General features: G+C 34.3%; 1 protein-coding gene across 1 annotated transcript in view; it reads right to left on the reverse strand.

Moving 5' to 3' along the window:
• Positions 1–17,158, reverse strand: part of TANC2 (tetratricopeptide repeat, ankyrin repeat and coiled-coil containing 2) — a 264,506-nt gene that overhangs the window by 120,212 nt on the left and 127,136 nt on the right. Inside the window, exons 4-6 of the mRNA XM_011368557.2 lie at positions 12,710–12,858; positions 7,344–7,530; positions 3,606–3,869 (exon numbers count right to left, since the gene is read on the reverse strand). Of these exons, the coding sequence (XP_011366859.1) occupies positions 3,606–3,869; positions 7,344–7,530; positions 12,710–12,858 (600 nt within the window). The remainder of the gene's footprint in view (positions 1–3,605; positions 3,870–7,343; positions 7,531–12,709; positions 12,859–17,158) is intronic.

The raw sequence follows: 17,158 nt of genomic DNA on the forward strand, positions 1-17,158 counted from the left end.
TATTTGTCTTTTGGTGAATCCGAGGACTTCTTTTTGATGGGCATTCTATGTGGGAGTAAAACTGCTAGGTGTTAGGTAACATGCGCACATAGCCTTACGCACCTTTAACGCATCTTGCCGGCAGCTTTACAATTTATTGGTAGTGGGAGTAACGATCTTATTATAACCCCATCAGCAATGTATGACAATTTCAACTGCATCACATCCTCACTAACATTCAGCATTCTTTTAATTTTGTGAGTATGGGTACAGTGGTATCTCATTGTTAAGAACTTTGAAAGATCTGATATTTTATCCTTCTAAGCTAACAAGCTGGAATACTTCAAGAAGACATGAGACATCTAGGTCAGAGATGAAAGACTGTTACTCAGAGGAAGAGCAGTAGCCAGGGTATCAACATTTGTGCCAGTTCTCTGAGCCCCAATTCCCACAGAGTAATACAAAGAAGGCTAGGTGATACCTGCACATGCAGACAGTTAACAAGAGAGGCATTCTGTGTCTAGAGATTTGCTTGCATTTTTGGGGATTTTATATAAATGAAATCATAGTATGTACTTTTAAAATATGGCTTCTTTCACTAAGCATCTATTTTGCGATTTATACATGTTGTTGTAGTACCAATAGTTCATTTCTATTTGTGGCTGGGTGGTATCAATTGCAAGGATATACTATAATTTGTTTATCAATTTTCCTATTGATGGGCATTTGGGATGTTCACAGTTTTTGGCTATTACAAATAAATCTGCTACAATATTTGTATACATTTTTACAAGAACATATGCTTTCATTTCTCTTGTATAAATTCTATTGTTTTTTTCACCTCATGTCTCATATGTATTATAATCATATATAGATATATAATGTGAATATATATTTTAAAGAATCATACGTAATATTAACCGTAGGAGAGAGGTGGAGAGGAAAATCTCTTAGACCCCTTCTCAACTATGCTGATAAAGCTTTTGACTTGGCAATTCGTTACCTTTAATTTTGCAAAATACCAGAGCTTTTAACTATTTTCTCTAACTCATGGCTTTCCTTCTTCAGTCTATCCTATATAGATCGATTGATCTTTCTATCTATCCATCTATCTACCTGCCTACCTACTTATCTACCTACCTACCTGTGTATATAGATATGTACACAAGTAGTCATTTTTCTAAACTGTAAATTTAATATGGCTCCTGCTTATACTCCTCAGTATCAACAAAATAAACCCAGCACTTACTGTCTGAGTACATAAAGTCCTCGGTATCACCTTTCAACATCATTTGCTACCACTTCTTCCACGTACCCCAAGTTCTTCTCACACAGAAATACCAATAATGTGCCTCCTTCCTTTTTTTCTGTTAGTCCTTCTTGTGATTTCTTATTCATCCTTCTCTATGACGTCTTCTATTCCTCTCTACTCTACTCAGCCCCTTTGCACTTAGATGCTTCCTCCTCCGTGTTCCTACAGTATTTTATAAATTACTGTATTATAGCACTTATCATATTGTGAGTATGTTACAAAAGTGAGTGAGTATGTTACAAAAACAACAATGGGTGTCAATTAGAATTTCCTCCTGTAATTCTCCATAAAATTCTTATTTTAATATTTGCTTCAATCACTGTTCCAACGGATATGCAAAAACATACTGACGTACAACTACAGCCACAGTTATGTTGATGCCTGTAACCAGTAAAGTTGCTAAATGGCAAGAGCAAAAACTATGCCATGAGAGGTAGTTTAGAAGCCCCCAAATTACAAATTGGATGATAATTCTCTAACAGCTGACCACAATTTAAAAGATTTTTTAAGTAACTAGAACATCAGCTCTTAACAAGATAAAATTCTAAATAAACTAAAATCTTACAACCCATGTAATGAAAGAATGTATCCTGATACATTGCCTGATAAAATACTGCTTGCTTTGTAAAGTTTTTTTTTTTTTTTTTTAAAACATATTTCAAACGATATGTTTACCTGTGATTAAAATACCTGGTATAGAAACCTGGGTTCTATTTTCTGCAATAGAGTTATACAGTCAATTTCTTCAATATTTATTAGTTAGAGAAATAACTGGTAACTTATTAATACTTCTGCCAATTTCTGAAAAGCAATAGTGTTAGAAAGCTTGAGAGACAGTGAGGGAAGAATCATAACTGGCTAACTAGTTCTGGACAACTCTCTGTAAACCCTAAGATTAGAATGTGTATTGGGTAAAATAATAAATCTCTACAAACTATTATGCTCAAGAAGGACAACGTAGGTTTTAATCTCTTCAGTAAACTAAAAAGAGGACAAAAGAAGCTTGTACCTCCGTCTTCTAGAGCCAGAATTTTCTTAGGAATCACTGCAGCTTAGCTGTGAAGTAAACTGGATGTACCATTAATGTAGGTAGCTGTATTTCCCTGTTTTTATATAAGCAAGGATTTAAATCCTTCTCTTCGGGACAGATTGAATTCGTCTAGCACTTTCTCATAAGTTATAACATTCTAGGATCCTAATATGACATCATGGTTAAGGATCAACATATTTAAAAAAAAGAGAAAATTTTCTATCATTATATAAAAGCAAATAATCTTGAAAAATTAATAAAATCTTCTGAGTTACTGATCTTCCAGATGAACCATTCATTCTCCCCATAATCACATCTGATGACAGACACTGATGGTCTCTCAGAGGATGGAACAAAGAATAATGGTTTAGAAAAGGTACAAAAAGGAAATGAGAAGGGCAAGAAGCATTACGCTATCACTTGCATAACATAAATAATTACATCTGAGAAATATGAGCTCTTGACTACGGTGTTTCATCATCTTGTGTCAGTGAGATAAACATATCCAGGCAAGTAAGACAAGCATAACTTTGATTTTGTAGTATAGACAAAGTTCAGATGATGATGAATTTTGGAAATGCCAGAATGCCCAACTATTCTGCAAAAGCTCCTGGTCTGAATTATTAAATAGCAACTTAGCTGTATAAAAATTATCCCTTGACTAAAATTCCAAAGAGCTGCTAGAGAATAATGGCTCCATATTCTAGCCACTTAAACTTCTGTACCATTCCTTTATGACAGAGACTGCTAGTGGTGTTTGACTTGTCCTTTAGCAATGTAGGTACCTGGTGGTTCTTTAATAAGGGCCAAGGTATCATGAAAATATCGAGCTCTCAGAATGGGGAAGCTGAATTCTTGCCTGCCTGCCACTCCCTCAAACTATGGGTATATCATTTCTGATAATACAAATTCTACTGAAATACACTTTAATTTAATAATGTTTTTTAAAACTAAGGTTTTTAAAAACTTAAATCTCAAACTGAAATCCTTTCAAAGACTTCTGATGTGAGAAAAAAAGATTTTTAGTATTTCAACAATATACTTTCTAGGTTCTGTTTCTGATTTTATGTGTGTTTGTATGTATTTTAGGAACAGAACTAAACAACCACTTGAGGAACACAAGTCTTCCCCTGGGATCAAAAAGATAAGTACAGGTATACTACCGAAACATAAAAGGGTAGCTTGATCAAAGAAGATTTAAATACTGTTAGAGCAGAACTTAGTTTCATTTCAATAAAGATATATACTGCAGTAAAATGACCATTAAAAAAAAACCCACCTTACCTGCTACTGAATTTGGTCGTGGCATAAGATACAGTGGAATAGACTGTACCGATTGAGACAAAACCGTTTCCAAATTCCTCTCTGGGATCTTATTCAGGCTATAGGTGGAAGCTGTCATGTTTTCATCAACCCGATACAAACAGGAATCCATGCTAGATTTTTGAGACTGCCAAGGTTTCAGGTTTCCTCCAGATCCTAATTCTTTACTGCTTTCTCCAACATATTTCGTGCGTTCCACATTTTCAGAATAGCTTGTCAATGTAGCTGAAGAAAAAAAAAAAGAATAAAATGAATTAAAAAAAAACAACACCTAATGTTTACTACTACCCAAATTCAAGACTAAATAATGATAGCATTAGTAACATTATTTTAAAAAAGTAATTGATAATCATTTCATTTCTACCATGAAGTTTAAATAATTGAAACCAAAATATAACTATCACATATTTTCTCTCACATCCGTCTCATGTTTACCTTAACAACTCTATTTAAATGAACCAAACATTTATACATCAGTGCTAAAAGACCTACAACAGGGGCCTATCAATGCTAAAAATTTCATAATTTCATCAAAAGGGAATTTATATAATTTTCGTGAACTGCTGGAGTGCCAGAAGTCTCAAAAAGATCTTTATATTCTTTTTATCCTATATTTTCCCTCATTTAAATTTATTTCCTGGCCCTTTCCATGTAACAAAGAATTAGAAAAAAGTAACAGTCCCTAAGTAGAAGCTAATAGAGGAGAAAGAATCTGTCCAAATATGGAAGTAATACAGGGCGTTTTTGTTTGTACAGCTGACTACAGCTATAAGCCTATGCAAGTCCTTTCATGAAATTAAACCAAAACTGAAAGGGCTTCTAGAATTTTATCTAGTCTTATCACTAATTATAAACAGGAAAATTTTCATCAACCCCAGAAATGGAAGGATTCAACACATTAAAATCTAGATTATAAAAATTTTAGCAATAATTATAGAACAAGAATAAAATGTTATTCCAGGGGAGTTTTTATATGTTAGTTCACAGTCTCTTCTTATATTTAATATACCTATTGTTAAAAGAAGAAATCTAAGTTCATGAGGTAATTTCCATGATTCTTTTAGTGTGGTTTTCACTCGAAATTTAAAGAGTTCTGGACTCTGTAGTAACACGGGAAGAAGATGAATTACAAAAGAAGACACCTGGTTGCCTTCCAGACTTGCTGCTCTTTATGATATGTCCTCCTTGCATCTGAGAATGAAGTGCTGCCTCATGGGCCTCTCCTCTCAGAAAAGAACTGAGAGTATCATAGCATCATGGATGACACTAGATGCTAAAAAAGAATATTATGAGATCTATGTGGTGCAAGGGTTGAATTTTACTGGATTTGCTGCCTGTAATCTGGCTGCCATGGTCCTAGCAATGCTGCGAACCATTCGCTTGGACTGAAGCTGGGGCCCTGTTACTAACATCCTTGCTGGTCGCTCCTAGTCTTTTGTGTTGGTCATGGGCACAGTGAACCAGTGCCTTGTGCGCTGCTGCATACAGCTTCCCTCCTCTGTCCATGGACTTCTTTGATGCCACTGAGACATCGGAGGCAGGCTCCTAGATTTACACAATTTAAGAGTGGGGAAAACAATGCCATATTAGGGCTAACACATCAATATGAGAAGGGAACTGGCAGGAAAATCCCCTTCTAATCCCACCTTCCTTCCACAGCTCAGAAACGTGGTCTTGCCTAAGACTTTCAGCAGGACCACGTAATTCCTTTCCTTATCTTTGCTCTCTCTCCTTTGTTGCCTCTCTCCTCCATTCATTCGCTCTTGCTTCCCTGGGTTACACTTCCTTAATAAAGTGGTATCATGTAACCTTCTGTCTCAGGATCTGTTTTCTAAGGAATCTGTGCTAAGGTCATCCTGTTGGTGAAAATTTTGGGAACCATGGGCTAGAAATGCTTGAAGCTAACTCAAATGTTCAAGTCATATTAAGTTATATTATTTTGGTATATGGTTAAAATCACTCACTTTTATTAAAAATTCATTTCATATATTCAGTCTTTCAGTCAAAAATAGTCCAATGGTTCCAAAATTTTTGCCACCAAACTCAATGTTGCACCTTCCCCGATGAGATTTTTATGGATTCCATAGCATATTTTATAATTTTAATTTCTAAATGTGTTTAGTGAGATATATATATATACATATGTATGTGTGTGTGTGTGTGTACAGTATTTATATTATGTGTGTATATGTCTATATGTAGTCTTTTTTAACAGATGTATTCTTCTTATCCTAATTTCTGGAAATTGTCTCATTACTTTAAAATATAAACATTTTTTAGTAAAATCTGACTGAAATGTAACTTCATTTGGTGTGAAGGTGTGGTGATTCAGCTGGCTTTGTAATTCTTAGCTAGAAGCTTGGATCTCACACAAGTGCCAGGGTCAGTATAATGAAAGCCAGAAAATGGAAACTCCTATTTCCCAAAGGACTTGTCTACATGTAAAATATATCTGTTATTTAACCCCTTGCCTTTCACGATTTTTTCTGAGTTGTGTCCCTGCAGAAGTTTTTATCATTAAGTCCCAAATCAGAGTTGGCTAAGATTTGCTTATATCTGTATGGTCTTAGCCTAGAAATATATCCCCTATTTTCAGATAAACCATGAGCACATTCAGTAGGCTCCAAACATTAAAACAGAACTTCTTTAAAGGTCTGTGAAGGTCGTAATGGGTTTTACTATTTTCAATATTTCAAATTATTTATAAATAATAATGTTTACTAGTAACTAGTTAACTAAAATATCACACTACTGTAAACTTACTGTAACTAAAATATCACGCTACTGTAAGCTGGAATTGTATCAACGGTGAGAGAGCCAGTTAATTCATTTTGAATAGAAGCTTTGGTGGAGATATATTTGTTTGATAAATTAAAAATGAGAAATAAACTATTGAAAATGAATAATGTTAAAATGTCTTTCAAAAGTATAAGATCAACAAAAATTATAAAAGTCCTGATTGGTGGTAGAAAGATTTGAGAAACTTTGACTTAATCTGTGGTACAAAGAAAGAATTATTCAGTGGTCTGTGGACCCTTTCTTATTATTCAAATGCTAAATTTTATAATAAGGAAGGGCTTTTATGGTCATGGTATTTAAAAGCAAAGACAAGGAGGGCAGTTAGTTTTCCCAGTGTGAAAGAGTACTGGTGTAACTCTGCACTAACACTGTACTCTTTGCATAAACCAAACCTATTATTACATGGTTCATTTGTTTTTCAAAAGTGAAGCCGGGAGTAGGCCTTGCCCTTTTTTCCTTAGAAAAAGTTTGATTTCCCAAAACTTCACTCATCTCCATGTGACTGACTAATTCCCCTTAACAAGTATACAATAGGCAATAAGTGTAAGAAGAACTGAGAATCTCCATGAATGCCACCAGCTCAGTAAGAAAGGAACTTTTTCTGAACCACTTCTATTGGTATTTACAGACATGAATTTACAGAAAGAAGTAGAAAAAAATTTTTTTCTATCCACCACTCTTTTTCTCAGGTAATGCCTTTAAAAGAGTGGCTACGCGGAGAGGGATAGCTTTCATTTTGTTTACCGCTGTTTCTCTCTCCAGCATCATTATAAAGAGAACACATTTTATATATACATTTCAACAATTCAAAATCAGATTTTTTTTTGAAAACCTTAACCTGGGGCAATAATTAAAAAAAAAAAAGAAGACACGAAATGATTAATATAAAAACCAACTCACCAATGATGCCACTATCTCTGCTTTCGAGGGTGGAGGTTGGACTAGTGACAGCCCCGTAGCTGCAGTCCTTGGCAGTTGCATTTGTACTGACTGGTGGGAGGGTGGAGCAGGGGCTACTGGCTGGCGGAGAGGCAGTGCTGCTAGTCAAGGTGGAACAGGGACTTATCCGCTGAGTGATTGCTGAGGTCTGAAAAATCAGAACGAAAAATAAATAAGACAAACTGATCAGCTGTTAAAGTAAAATATATCTAATGGTAAAATATAAGCTTTGATGAGAAAAAGAAGAAAATCTACATGCACAGCTTTTACATCTATTAGGTTCTATTTATTTTTGCTTTCTAGGATAAGCGATTCTGCATTCCACAATTAAGGTGAAACTTAATAAACTTAACATGAGCAGAGACTATGGCCAATTTTTCTGCCTAGAAAATTTCCAGTGGCAAGTATTCGTTATCACTGCAATGAATTAGCAGAATAATTTTTAAAATTAAGCACCAGTTGTCCTTGCTATTTCCAATCAGTAAAACTTATGAAGTCTTGAATATTGTCTTGTTAAGAATTTCCTTCAGATAGGAAAAAAATATATATCTCCAGCTGAAGAGAAATAAAAATAAGGTTATTGATGCAAACAACTAGAACTTTTTTGATACATAAGTAGCTGCCGGAGATAATAAATGAATACAGAGAAAATGCCTTATTCTAAAAGTATAATAAAACAAATCAAACAATATTAATTTCATACAAAATTAAATTTCTCTGTAGAAACTAATTACAGACTAAGATCACTTTGTATCCGGAATAATTCTTACACTGAAGTTACCTCCTTTTTAAGTTTCTGATGGGAAGGAATAATCACCAAAATGATTGGTGGTAATATATTCTGGTTTACTGAATGTAATGACAATTCATTTTTCTTTAGTTCTTTCTATTCAAATTACTGAAATAACGAATAAACGTATTTTTTTCAAAAACTATAAGAAATTTTATCCTTTTCAAAATAAGTGATCAATGACAAAATCACATGGATGACTAATGATAAATTTGACATCTTTAATTCTTAAAAGAAGCAGAAGCCTTTCAACTTCTTTAAATACAAAGTCTTTCTTCATATTCTCTCTGCTAAAATTGAAGATTTATATTTAATACGTGATTGGAAAACATGTTGATCACTAAATATGAGACTATTAAGGCTCTTTGACTCATCCTAAAAAGATTTCTAGATGCAAGCCCTTGTATTTAATCATCTGTGTTGAATCCAGGTTTTGATTTTTAATTTAAATGCTATAATCAGGTCATAAAATGTACATTCAGCTCAACCAAGCACAAGTGACATTCTCAGAATCCTGTAAACAAATAAATCTTTTCAATCATATTAATAATATCAGGAACTGATTTTTCTTATGTAAGCCATCAAATCTATGCCATTTCTCTTCAATTACATAATTTTCCTCCAGAGCAGGGAGGAGTTTCGATTTCTTTGTATCTCCTTTTTTTTTTTTTTTTTAATAAAATGATACTGAGCAATGGTTTTTAACGAGGCATGCAGTACAATCACCTGTGGAATGACAAAAAACAAACAGGCTCCCCTACAAAACGGACATACTGAGCTCCACCCCAGACTTACTAAATCAGAAACCTCTCTAGTTAGACTTTGGCATGGCAATTTTTAACCTTTTCATTCTCAGTGTAAGAAACATGCAGGTAATGAAATGAACTATACTAGGGTCTTTTACATAGCTACACCTGTAGTCATCCCACATTGAAAAAGTTTCACTTTGGTATGGATCTATTACTTCTACAACAACTCATTTCCTCATTTCCGTTTTTAGACGAGATTTGCAGTCTGTTCTTTGAGAAAAGAAAATGTATTATATGCATTAATATAGCCAATTGGAAGGGTAAGCTCAAATGACACTATTTTTACTAAGTTATTTTCTGCAAAATATAGCATATATCACAGAATTTGTCTTTAAAAACTTTAGCTATAAAAGCAAAGCTTAAAGGTCAAGTCAAGAGCAGAAAATTGTTCATGGCTTATGAATTAAAAGGCAGGCTTTACATTTATTTAGGGAAGCCAGTTGAAGACATAGAAACCTCTTAGGCAGAAAGACATTATCCACTTCCAAAACCTTTCAGTGGTTTCCACACTGTTCTTAGTGTTCTCCAGAAGGATCCAAAACTCTCAATCTGGATCTCTTAAAGGTCCTACAAATACAGAAGAACCTAATGATGGAATTCATAAGGCACATCCTAATACCTCAGAAACTACTGAGAGAAGAAAATACAGCGATCAACTGAGTATCATTTTCAGTATTTAGTTTTTGCAGAAAAATGATATATGCTGACTTGCCTGTGCTGGACTCTGTCGTTATTAGTACCAAGGATACCATTACTATAGGGTCTTCCTAAACAAAGCAATCTATCTTTGTTATTATTCTGTTTAGCTCAGAAGGTCACCAAATGAACATAACCTCCTAGTTCTTAGTAGTCTTCCCAAGAGTAGATATTCTGATGATCAATTTAGTCACTTACTTCTGTGGTTCTAAGGTAGTTTTATGGTTTATTATATTCTAAGAAAGCTAACATTAAGCTTCATTATTAATACTTTACATTTAATACTTTACAATTAAAAAAATTTTAATATGTTATTTCATTTACTTATCAACCAAGTATGAGACATAATATTATTTTTCTCATTTAAGAAATGTGAAAATGAAACTGCTGTAAGCATGAGCTATAAATTTTCCTTAAATCATATAGTCTTCACAAATATTTATATACTAATTATAGTGCATATTATTTTATACCTTTTATATATATGGCATTTTATGCCTTACAAGGTGTTTTCATATTCATGATTTAACTTGATCTTCACGATAATCCTGTCAGGTGTTATTATTTCATATTACAATGGAACACCATGGTGTAGCTGTTAAGGACATAGGTTGTGAAAGTAGACTGCCTGGATTTAAATACTATTAAATCATTTTGGCAGTGTGTTTCCCTTTTTTGTCTCGAGATGGCTTCTTCTATATGTCCTCAGTTGAAAGACTTCTGTTGAACTAACATTCAGGTGGTTTTAATGATGGCTGCTCTGTAGTTTAGTTGTAATTTTGATGTGGTTGTGAGAAAAGGCAAGCGCAGCATGTACCTACTTCTCTATCTTGACTGGAATTCTCGTGTTTTCACCTTTTTAATCTAAAAATTGGAATATAAATAGACCCTACCACACTGGGTTGTAAGAAAGCTTAAACGAAATAGTGCAAATAAAGCAATTAGTACAATGATTAGTACACAGTAAGCATTTAATAAATGTCAGTTATTATTACCTATGAAAAATCTAAAGCTTGGAAATGTTAAGTGACACGTCCAAATTTACAAAATAGTAGGTGGTAGAGTTGGAACCAGAATACAAGTTTTCTACCTCCTGGTTTGGTGTCTATTCTATTATACTACATCGCTTGAAGTACATTAAATCAATAATGCGACTCATTTATTTATTTCAGACTATATTATTCAGTAAATACACAAGTAAGGCGTGCTCCATGGACTTGTGACTTTATTCAGAAATCACTGCAACATGCTGTGACGTGAAGCATCTCAGAAACAACAAAGTACAAATTTTAGCACCTGAAGAAATGTAGCTTTTTAGAAACAACTGGGTCCTCAGCAAATAGACTAAAATGTCATGTTAGCTAAGTCATTTTATAGAGCAGACACATTTAACATGAACCTCAAGAAATAAAAAGTAAAATAAATGTTTTATTTATATCAATATTTAAAAAGCCCTCAACTCATATCATCCCATTTTTTTATTCACAGGGAATAGGATTTAAATGGTTACAATGTAAACTGATTAAAAAAATCATCACTCCTTGCCATCATGACACTACATTCTTCTATGAGATACAGAGCAAACAATCCCAGAGCAATGACGTGAGGAAGTGAGTTACATGGGAAAGCATTCCAGTATGAATGAGCGTTTTATGTGCTTGAGGCACGACACGGAGGTCAGTGTTGCTGAAGAGCTGCAGGTGAAAGGGCGAGGGGCAGGAAATGATGCAGGAGAGGTTTGCAAGGGGTCAGACCAGGTGGGGCCTTTCTGGTCATGGTAAGGATTTTAGATTTAATTCTAAATTTGATGGAAATACAGTGGAAGACTGAAAGCAGAGAAGCGAAAGGATCAAATTCCCATTTTACAAGGATCACTATGGCTATCATGTACACAGACTACAGGAGGTGATAGTGGAAGCAGAGACCTATTAGGCGGCCATTTATCCAAACAGTAAATACTTACTGAGCACCTACTAATTATAGACACAGCAGTAAAAAGAAGAGGCAAAAGTTTCAGGCTTTCCAGTCTTACATTCTAGTAGCTGTTGTAGCCCAGGCAAGAAATGACAGTGGCTTGGACTTAGGTGTAGCAGTGAAGACTGTGAGAAGGGATCGGATTAACATACATTTTGAAGATAGCCTACATGATTCGCTGAAAGAGTGAATATGGAATATGACAGAAAAGTCAAGAATGGCTCCTAAGCATGTAGATGATACCATCCGCTCAGACAGAAAACACCGCAGCAGGAGCAGGTTATGGGAAAAAATGCAAGGGTTCAGATTTCCACATGTTAAATTTGAGATTTAACATATAAGTAGAAAGGTGGTGTAGGCAGCTCTGTATACAGATCTGGAGTTACAGGAAAGGCAGGGCTAGAGATAATGTTTTGTTATATTATGTTTTTATTGTTTCAGTTTAAAATATTTTCTAATTTCTTCTTTGATTCAAAGGCTATTTAGATGTATGTTAATATCCAAACATTTTCTAACTTATCTTTTAGCTATTGCTCTGTTAAGTCATTTTGTAATTGATTAATTCTACCATGGTCACAGTAATTGGAATCTTTTGAAATTTGCTGAGATCTGCTCTATAGCTCAGCATGTTATCAATATGGTACATGACCCATGTGCCTCTGGAAACAATGTGTATTCTCCAACTTCTGGGTACAGTGCTCATATACATGTCAATTTTGTTTGTTGGCTTATTTACTTATCTACTGATTTATTTTCTCATTTGTTCAATAAATGAACCAATACCTGAAAGTGGCTTTTTAAAGCTAAGAATGAAACTAAAAGATGTTTCACAAACTGAAGAAAATAGTAATTATGAAAAATTAAGTGATATCTCCAAGCCTCAAAAGGCATTCGACAATTGGGATTACACACACACACACACACACACACACACACACACCCCACCCACCCACCCATCCAACCTCCCCTCCTCCGCCACCCCCCGTGACATTTTTCCTTTCCTGGTTTAACAGGATGATTCATCTCATGTTTCACAAAGTTGGTTACAAGCTCTTTACCTGATTTTCGTCCTGTACTTCCATGTTGTATTGGTCACCTGGCTGAACTTCCGTGACTTTCTCTCCAAGGAGGAAACCCAGACGAGTCATGAGTGTGTTTGCTGCCTCATCTACAGATGGAGGGGGACCAAGATCCTGTTCAGCATCACCTAAAACAGGAAGATATTGAAACATATGAATCTTTCATAATAAAATGGCCGAGTTCTGCAAATATTCTTATATTCAGTTTGGTCATTTCCTTTGTTTTTACATTCTAAACCCAAAATTACAAGGTCCCTGTCTAGAATCTGATTTTCCCACGTTTACATATTATAATTGCTATACAGTTTACTCAGATTATCCTCTACTTATGTGCTCGAAATGAGTCTGAATGTTTTTGTAACTTACTGAATAGAAAAAGTTTCCCATTTCCTTGACAATTAGATTTCCAATACAGTCCTAGTCTTGGGATCTAGTTCCTGGCTGCAATCACTACCTTCATTTAGGTTCGTTTATCTTTTTTCCCCTTACAATTTGTGTGAATATCCTTTTATTTCGAAATCAGTTCAAATTTACAAGAAAGTTTCAAGAACAGTACAAAGAATATTATTTTCCTTAACCAGCTGAAAGTACTGACATGATGTCTCATCCTCCCCAGATACCATGTATTTCCTTATAAACAAGGATATTCTCTTACATAACCATAGGACCAGCACAGAAATCAGGAAACTAACATTTTACATTATTATGCTCTCATCCACGGACACCATTTAAGTTTTGATATTTGTCCCAGTAATGTCCTTTCTAGAAAAAGGATCCAACAATTCAGGATTGTGTAATGCATTTAGTTCTCAGTTTCCTTTTATCTCTTTTGATCTAGAACAGTTTTTCAGTCTTTTCTTAATCGTGACCTTGAAACTGTTTAAGATTTTAGGCCAGCTGTTTGCACAAAGTCTCTCCATTTGAATTTATCTAATGTGACCTCATGATCTGATTCAGGTCATCCACTTTTGGCAGGAATATCACAAAAATAATGCTGTGTTAACTTTGATCACTTGGTTATGGTAGTGTTTGCCAGATTTTTCCACTCTAAAATTATACTTTTTCACTTTGTAATGAATAAGTATTTTGTAAAGGAATTCTTTGGGATTATGTAAATATCCCATTCCTCAACAAACTTTTAAATTAAAAAAAAGTTTGTGATAAAATACACATTACAAAATCTGCCATTCTAATTATTTTAAGTGTAAAATTTAGTGGCATTAAGTACATTTACAATGTTGTACAACCATTGCCACTATCCATTTCCAGAATTTTTAATCTTCCCTCAAAAAAATTCTGTACCCATTAAATAACTCTCCATTACCCTCTCTTACTAACCCCTAGTAATCTCTATTCTACTTTCTGTCTCTGTGAATGTGCATATTCTAGGTATCTCATATAAGTGGAATCATACAATATTTGTCCTTTTATGTCTAGCTTATCTCACTCAGCATAATGTTTTCAAGGTTCGTCCATGTTGCAGCATGTATCAGAATTTCATTTTTTATATTTCACTCCTTTTATGACTGAGTAATATTCCACTGAATGTATATATGCCACATTTAGTTTACTTATTCATCTCATATTGGACATTTGAGTTGTTTCCACCTATTAAATAATATGAATAATGATAGCATAAACATTGTTGTACAAGTATCAATCTGAATCACTCCTCCATAAACTATTTAAGTATCCATTAATGTTTCTTGGTTGAACTGACTACCGTTATGTTTGCCAAACAGTGATTTTTCAAAATCCATTACTCTTTCCACAGTGTACTTTCTTTTATCTATCCATCCATCCATCCATCCATCCATCCATCCATCCATCCATCCATCCATCCATCCAAACTCAAAGATTCCTCTCTGATTCAATGAGTTGTAGTTTTTTACTATCATTATTTAGTTGCTCAAATTGTCCCAGAGTTGGCCAGGGTAAGCCTTTTCAATTTGGCTTCTATAACCTTTTGACATATCCCTGTCATTTTCTGAGCACTTCTTTGCTTTCTGGCATAAGATATTCCAGGCTCATCTTGTACTTTCCCCGCCCTAGTCCTGGAATGAATCCTTTCCCCAAGAAAGCCCGGTTCTTTTTAATGGAGAAAGGTATTTAAACTATCAGGTAGGCTCACTGCTATTAGGATGTCACTGATCTCCAGATCACTTAGTAGGCAGAGTCAGGCAGTGCATTCACACATACACATGCACACACACATATATACAGAAATACATACATTCACATACACACATATTTATATTCATTTTTATTTGTAAATCCATATACAAACACACATCCCAAAAGTTCACAGTGACACTCTAATTCCAGTTTAATACCATAGGGTTAATTCTAGTTTTTCTCCTTTCCAAAGTTGTAATTCCGTTCTCTAATAGTGAGAAATCTGGCTCTCATTATCCTTACTTATTTAATCTATTCTCCCTACATGTAACAAATTCCACTGTTGCTCATTGCCACCCTGCACACAGATGCTCTACTAATCCCTACTGGGTTCCCATCCCATGCCAGACTACCACTTCTCTCACAGTCAGAATCATTTTTTCGAAATTGATATATAATTAATATACCATAGTGGTTAGCAACTACAGGAATTATTCTTTTTCAAACTTTTTCACCGAGCGATGTTGAACAAAGTCAGTATAAGGTTTTCCCTTGGATTCACCATTCAGATAAATTCATTTCTAAATAGAGAATTTATAGAAATCATATTAAAAGGAACCAGGGAACTCAAGATGATCTGTTCTAAATGTGATGCAGAAGTAATTTACTAAACTGAATATCTGTTCACAATAACTCGATTCACTATCAACATTTTTTCAGGTTTTTTTTTTTTGTTTTTTTGTTTTTTACATTTAGATGCATTTAATCTAACTTTGTAACAATCCACAACAGCACAGAATCTACAGGACATTACAAAAAAATTTTTTTGGAGTCGGATATGTCCCTTCAGCTTAGCAAGCATTTGCTACAGTGTCATAAAATTCGATGCCAAAATACAATAGCTTCTTAATTTTTAGGACATTTAGTATTACACTCTAAACTAGTCCAATGACAAGTGAGATTTAATTGTTATTATTCAGTTTAATAGTTATCTTAACTTCTCTACTAAAGATACAAGCTGAAGGTCAGAGGAAGGGACTATATGTATATCTTTGATGGAACTCAAGTGTTCCATCTGTGGAAAATCTATATAGAACCCTCATTGAATTTATGTCAGAGTAGAAAAATTGGCTCAATTTCCCCTTCTCTACTTCCTCTCCAAGAGGCAACAAAAATTTCTCTGCCACAGAACAGAAATAAGAGAATTGGTAGAGTGATTTTTACATTACAACTATTTAGATTCACCCTGAGAATGATTAAAAGCTTCTTATTCCTTGATAAAATAAAAAGGTAACTGCTATATTCAAATTCATAAATTACCCTTTTCTCCTTCTATAAATTAAACTGGCTCAGCTTTTACAAATTCTCACATAGATTCCTGACTTGTAGATTTTCTGGTGTTCCATTTCACTTTTTTTTTAATAGAAAGTTATTCTGATAATTATCAAATATCTTATATTTACATGTTAACATTAGGTGTGATGAGGATATATATAACACGGAGAAGTTACAGTTACTGATTTTGAAACATTTATAATTTATATGAAAAATAAGACATGATTCATTTATTTAACATATAGTACTTATTATGTACAAGTCACTAAACACTTTACAAATATTAATCTTTATAACAACTTTGTGAAGTAGGTATTATCACTTTCATTTTACAAGTGAGAAAACTGAGGCACAGAGAAATTAAGTTGCCTACTCAAAGTCACACAACCAATAAATGGTAAAGCCAGATTTATAGTCCAGGTTCCTTGACTCTAGAATCCATGCTCCCAACTAGTATGTCATACTGCCTCCCTCACCGGAAAGTAATATCACAATTAGTGAGAATGTTTAAATAATAGACAACTTATTAGCAGGCACATTGCTTATAGTATTTGTGATATTATGCTATAATAAGAAATACATATTCGGTCTTTGTTATCAATTCTTGAAATGGAGCTCCTAAGTGAAAGGGGTGAGAGAAATGTCTTTTGTTTTTCATAATAAGCCCCTTTCAACCACCCATGAGTTTATATCACTGTAGTGACTCTTAGCGGGATACTAGGTAGTGTCAGGATAAAAACTGGTTGCCAGAGGACTATGTGTTTAGAGGATTGGAACTTTTAGTCCCACCCCTATGTGTGTTTAGAGGACTGGAACTTTTAGTCCCACCCCTGACCTACAGGGAGGGGAGGGAACTGAAGATGTAGTTAATGACCAAGGGCCAATGATTTAATCAATCATGTCTGCATAACAGACTGCCATGAAGACATTAAACAATGGGGTTTGGAGAGCTTCTGGGTTGATGAACACATCAGCCTT

Source organism: Pteropus vampyrus, unplaced genomic scaffold, assembly GCF_000151845.1.
Source record: "Pteropus vampyrus isolate Shadow unplaced genomic scaffold, Pvam_2.0 Scaffold143, whole genome shotgun sequence".
Lineage (NCBI taxonomy): Eukaryota > Metazoa > Chordata > Mammalia > Chiroptera > Pteropodidae > Pteropus > Pteropus vampyrus.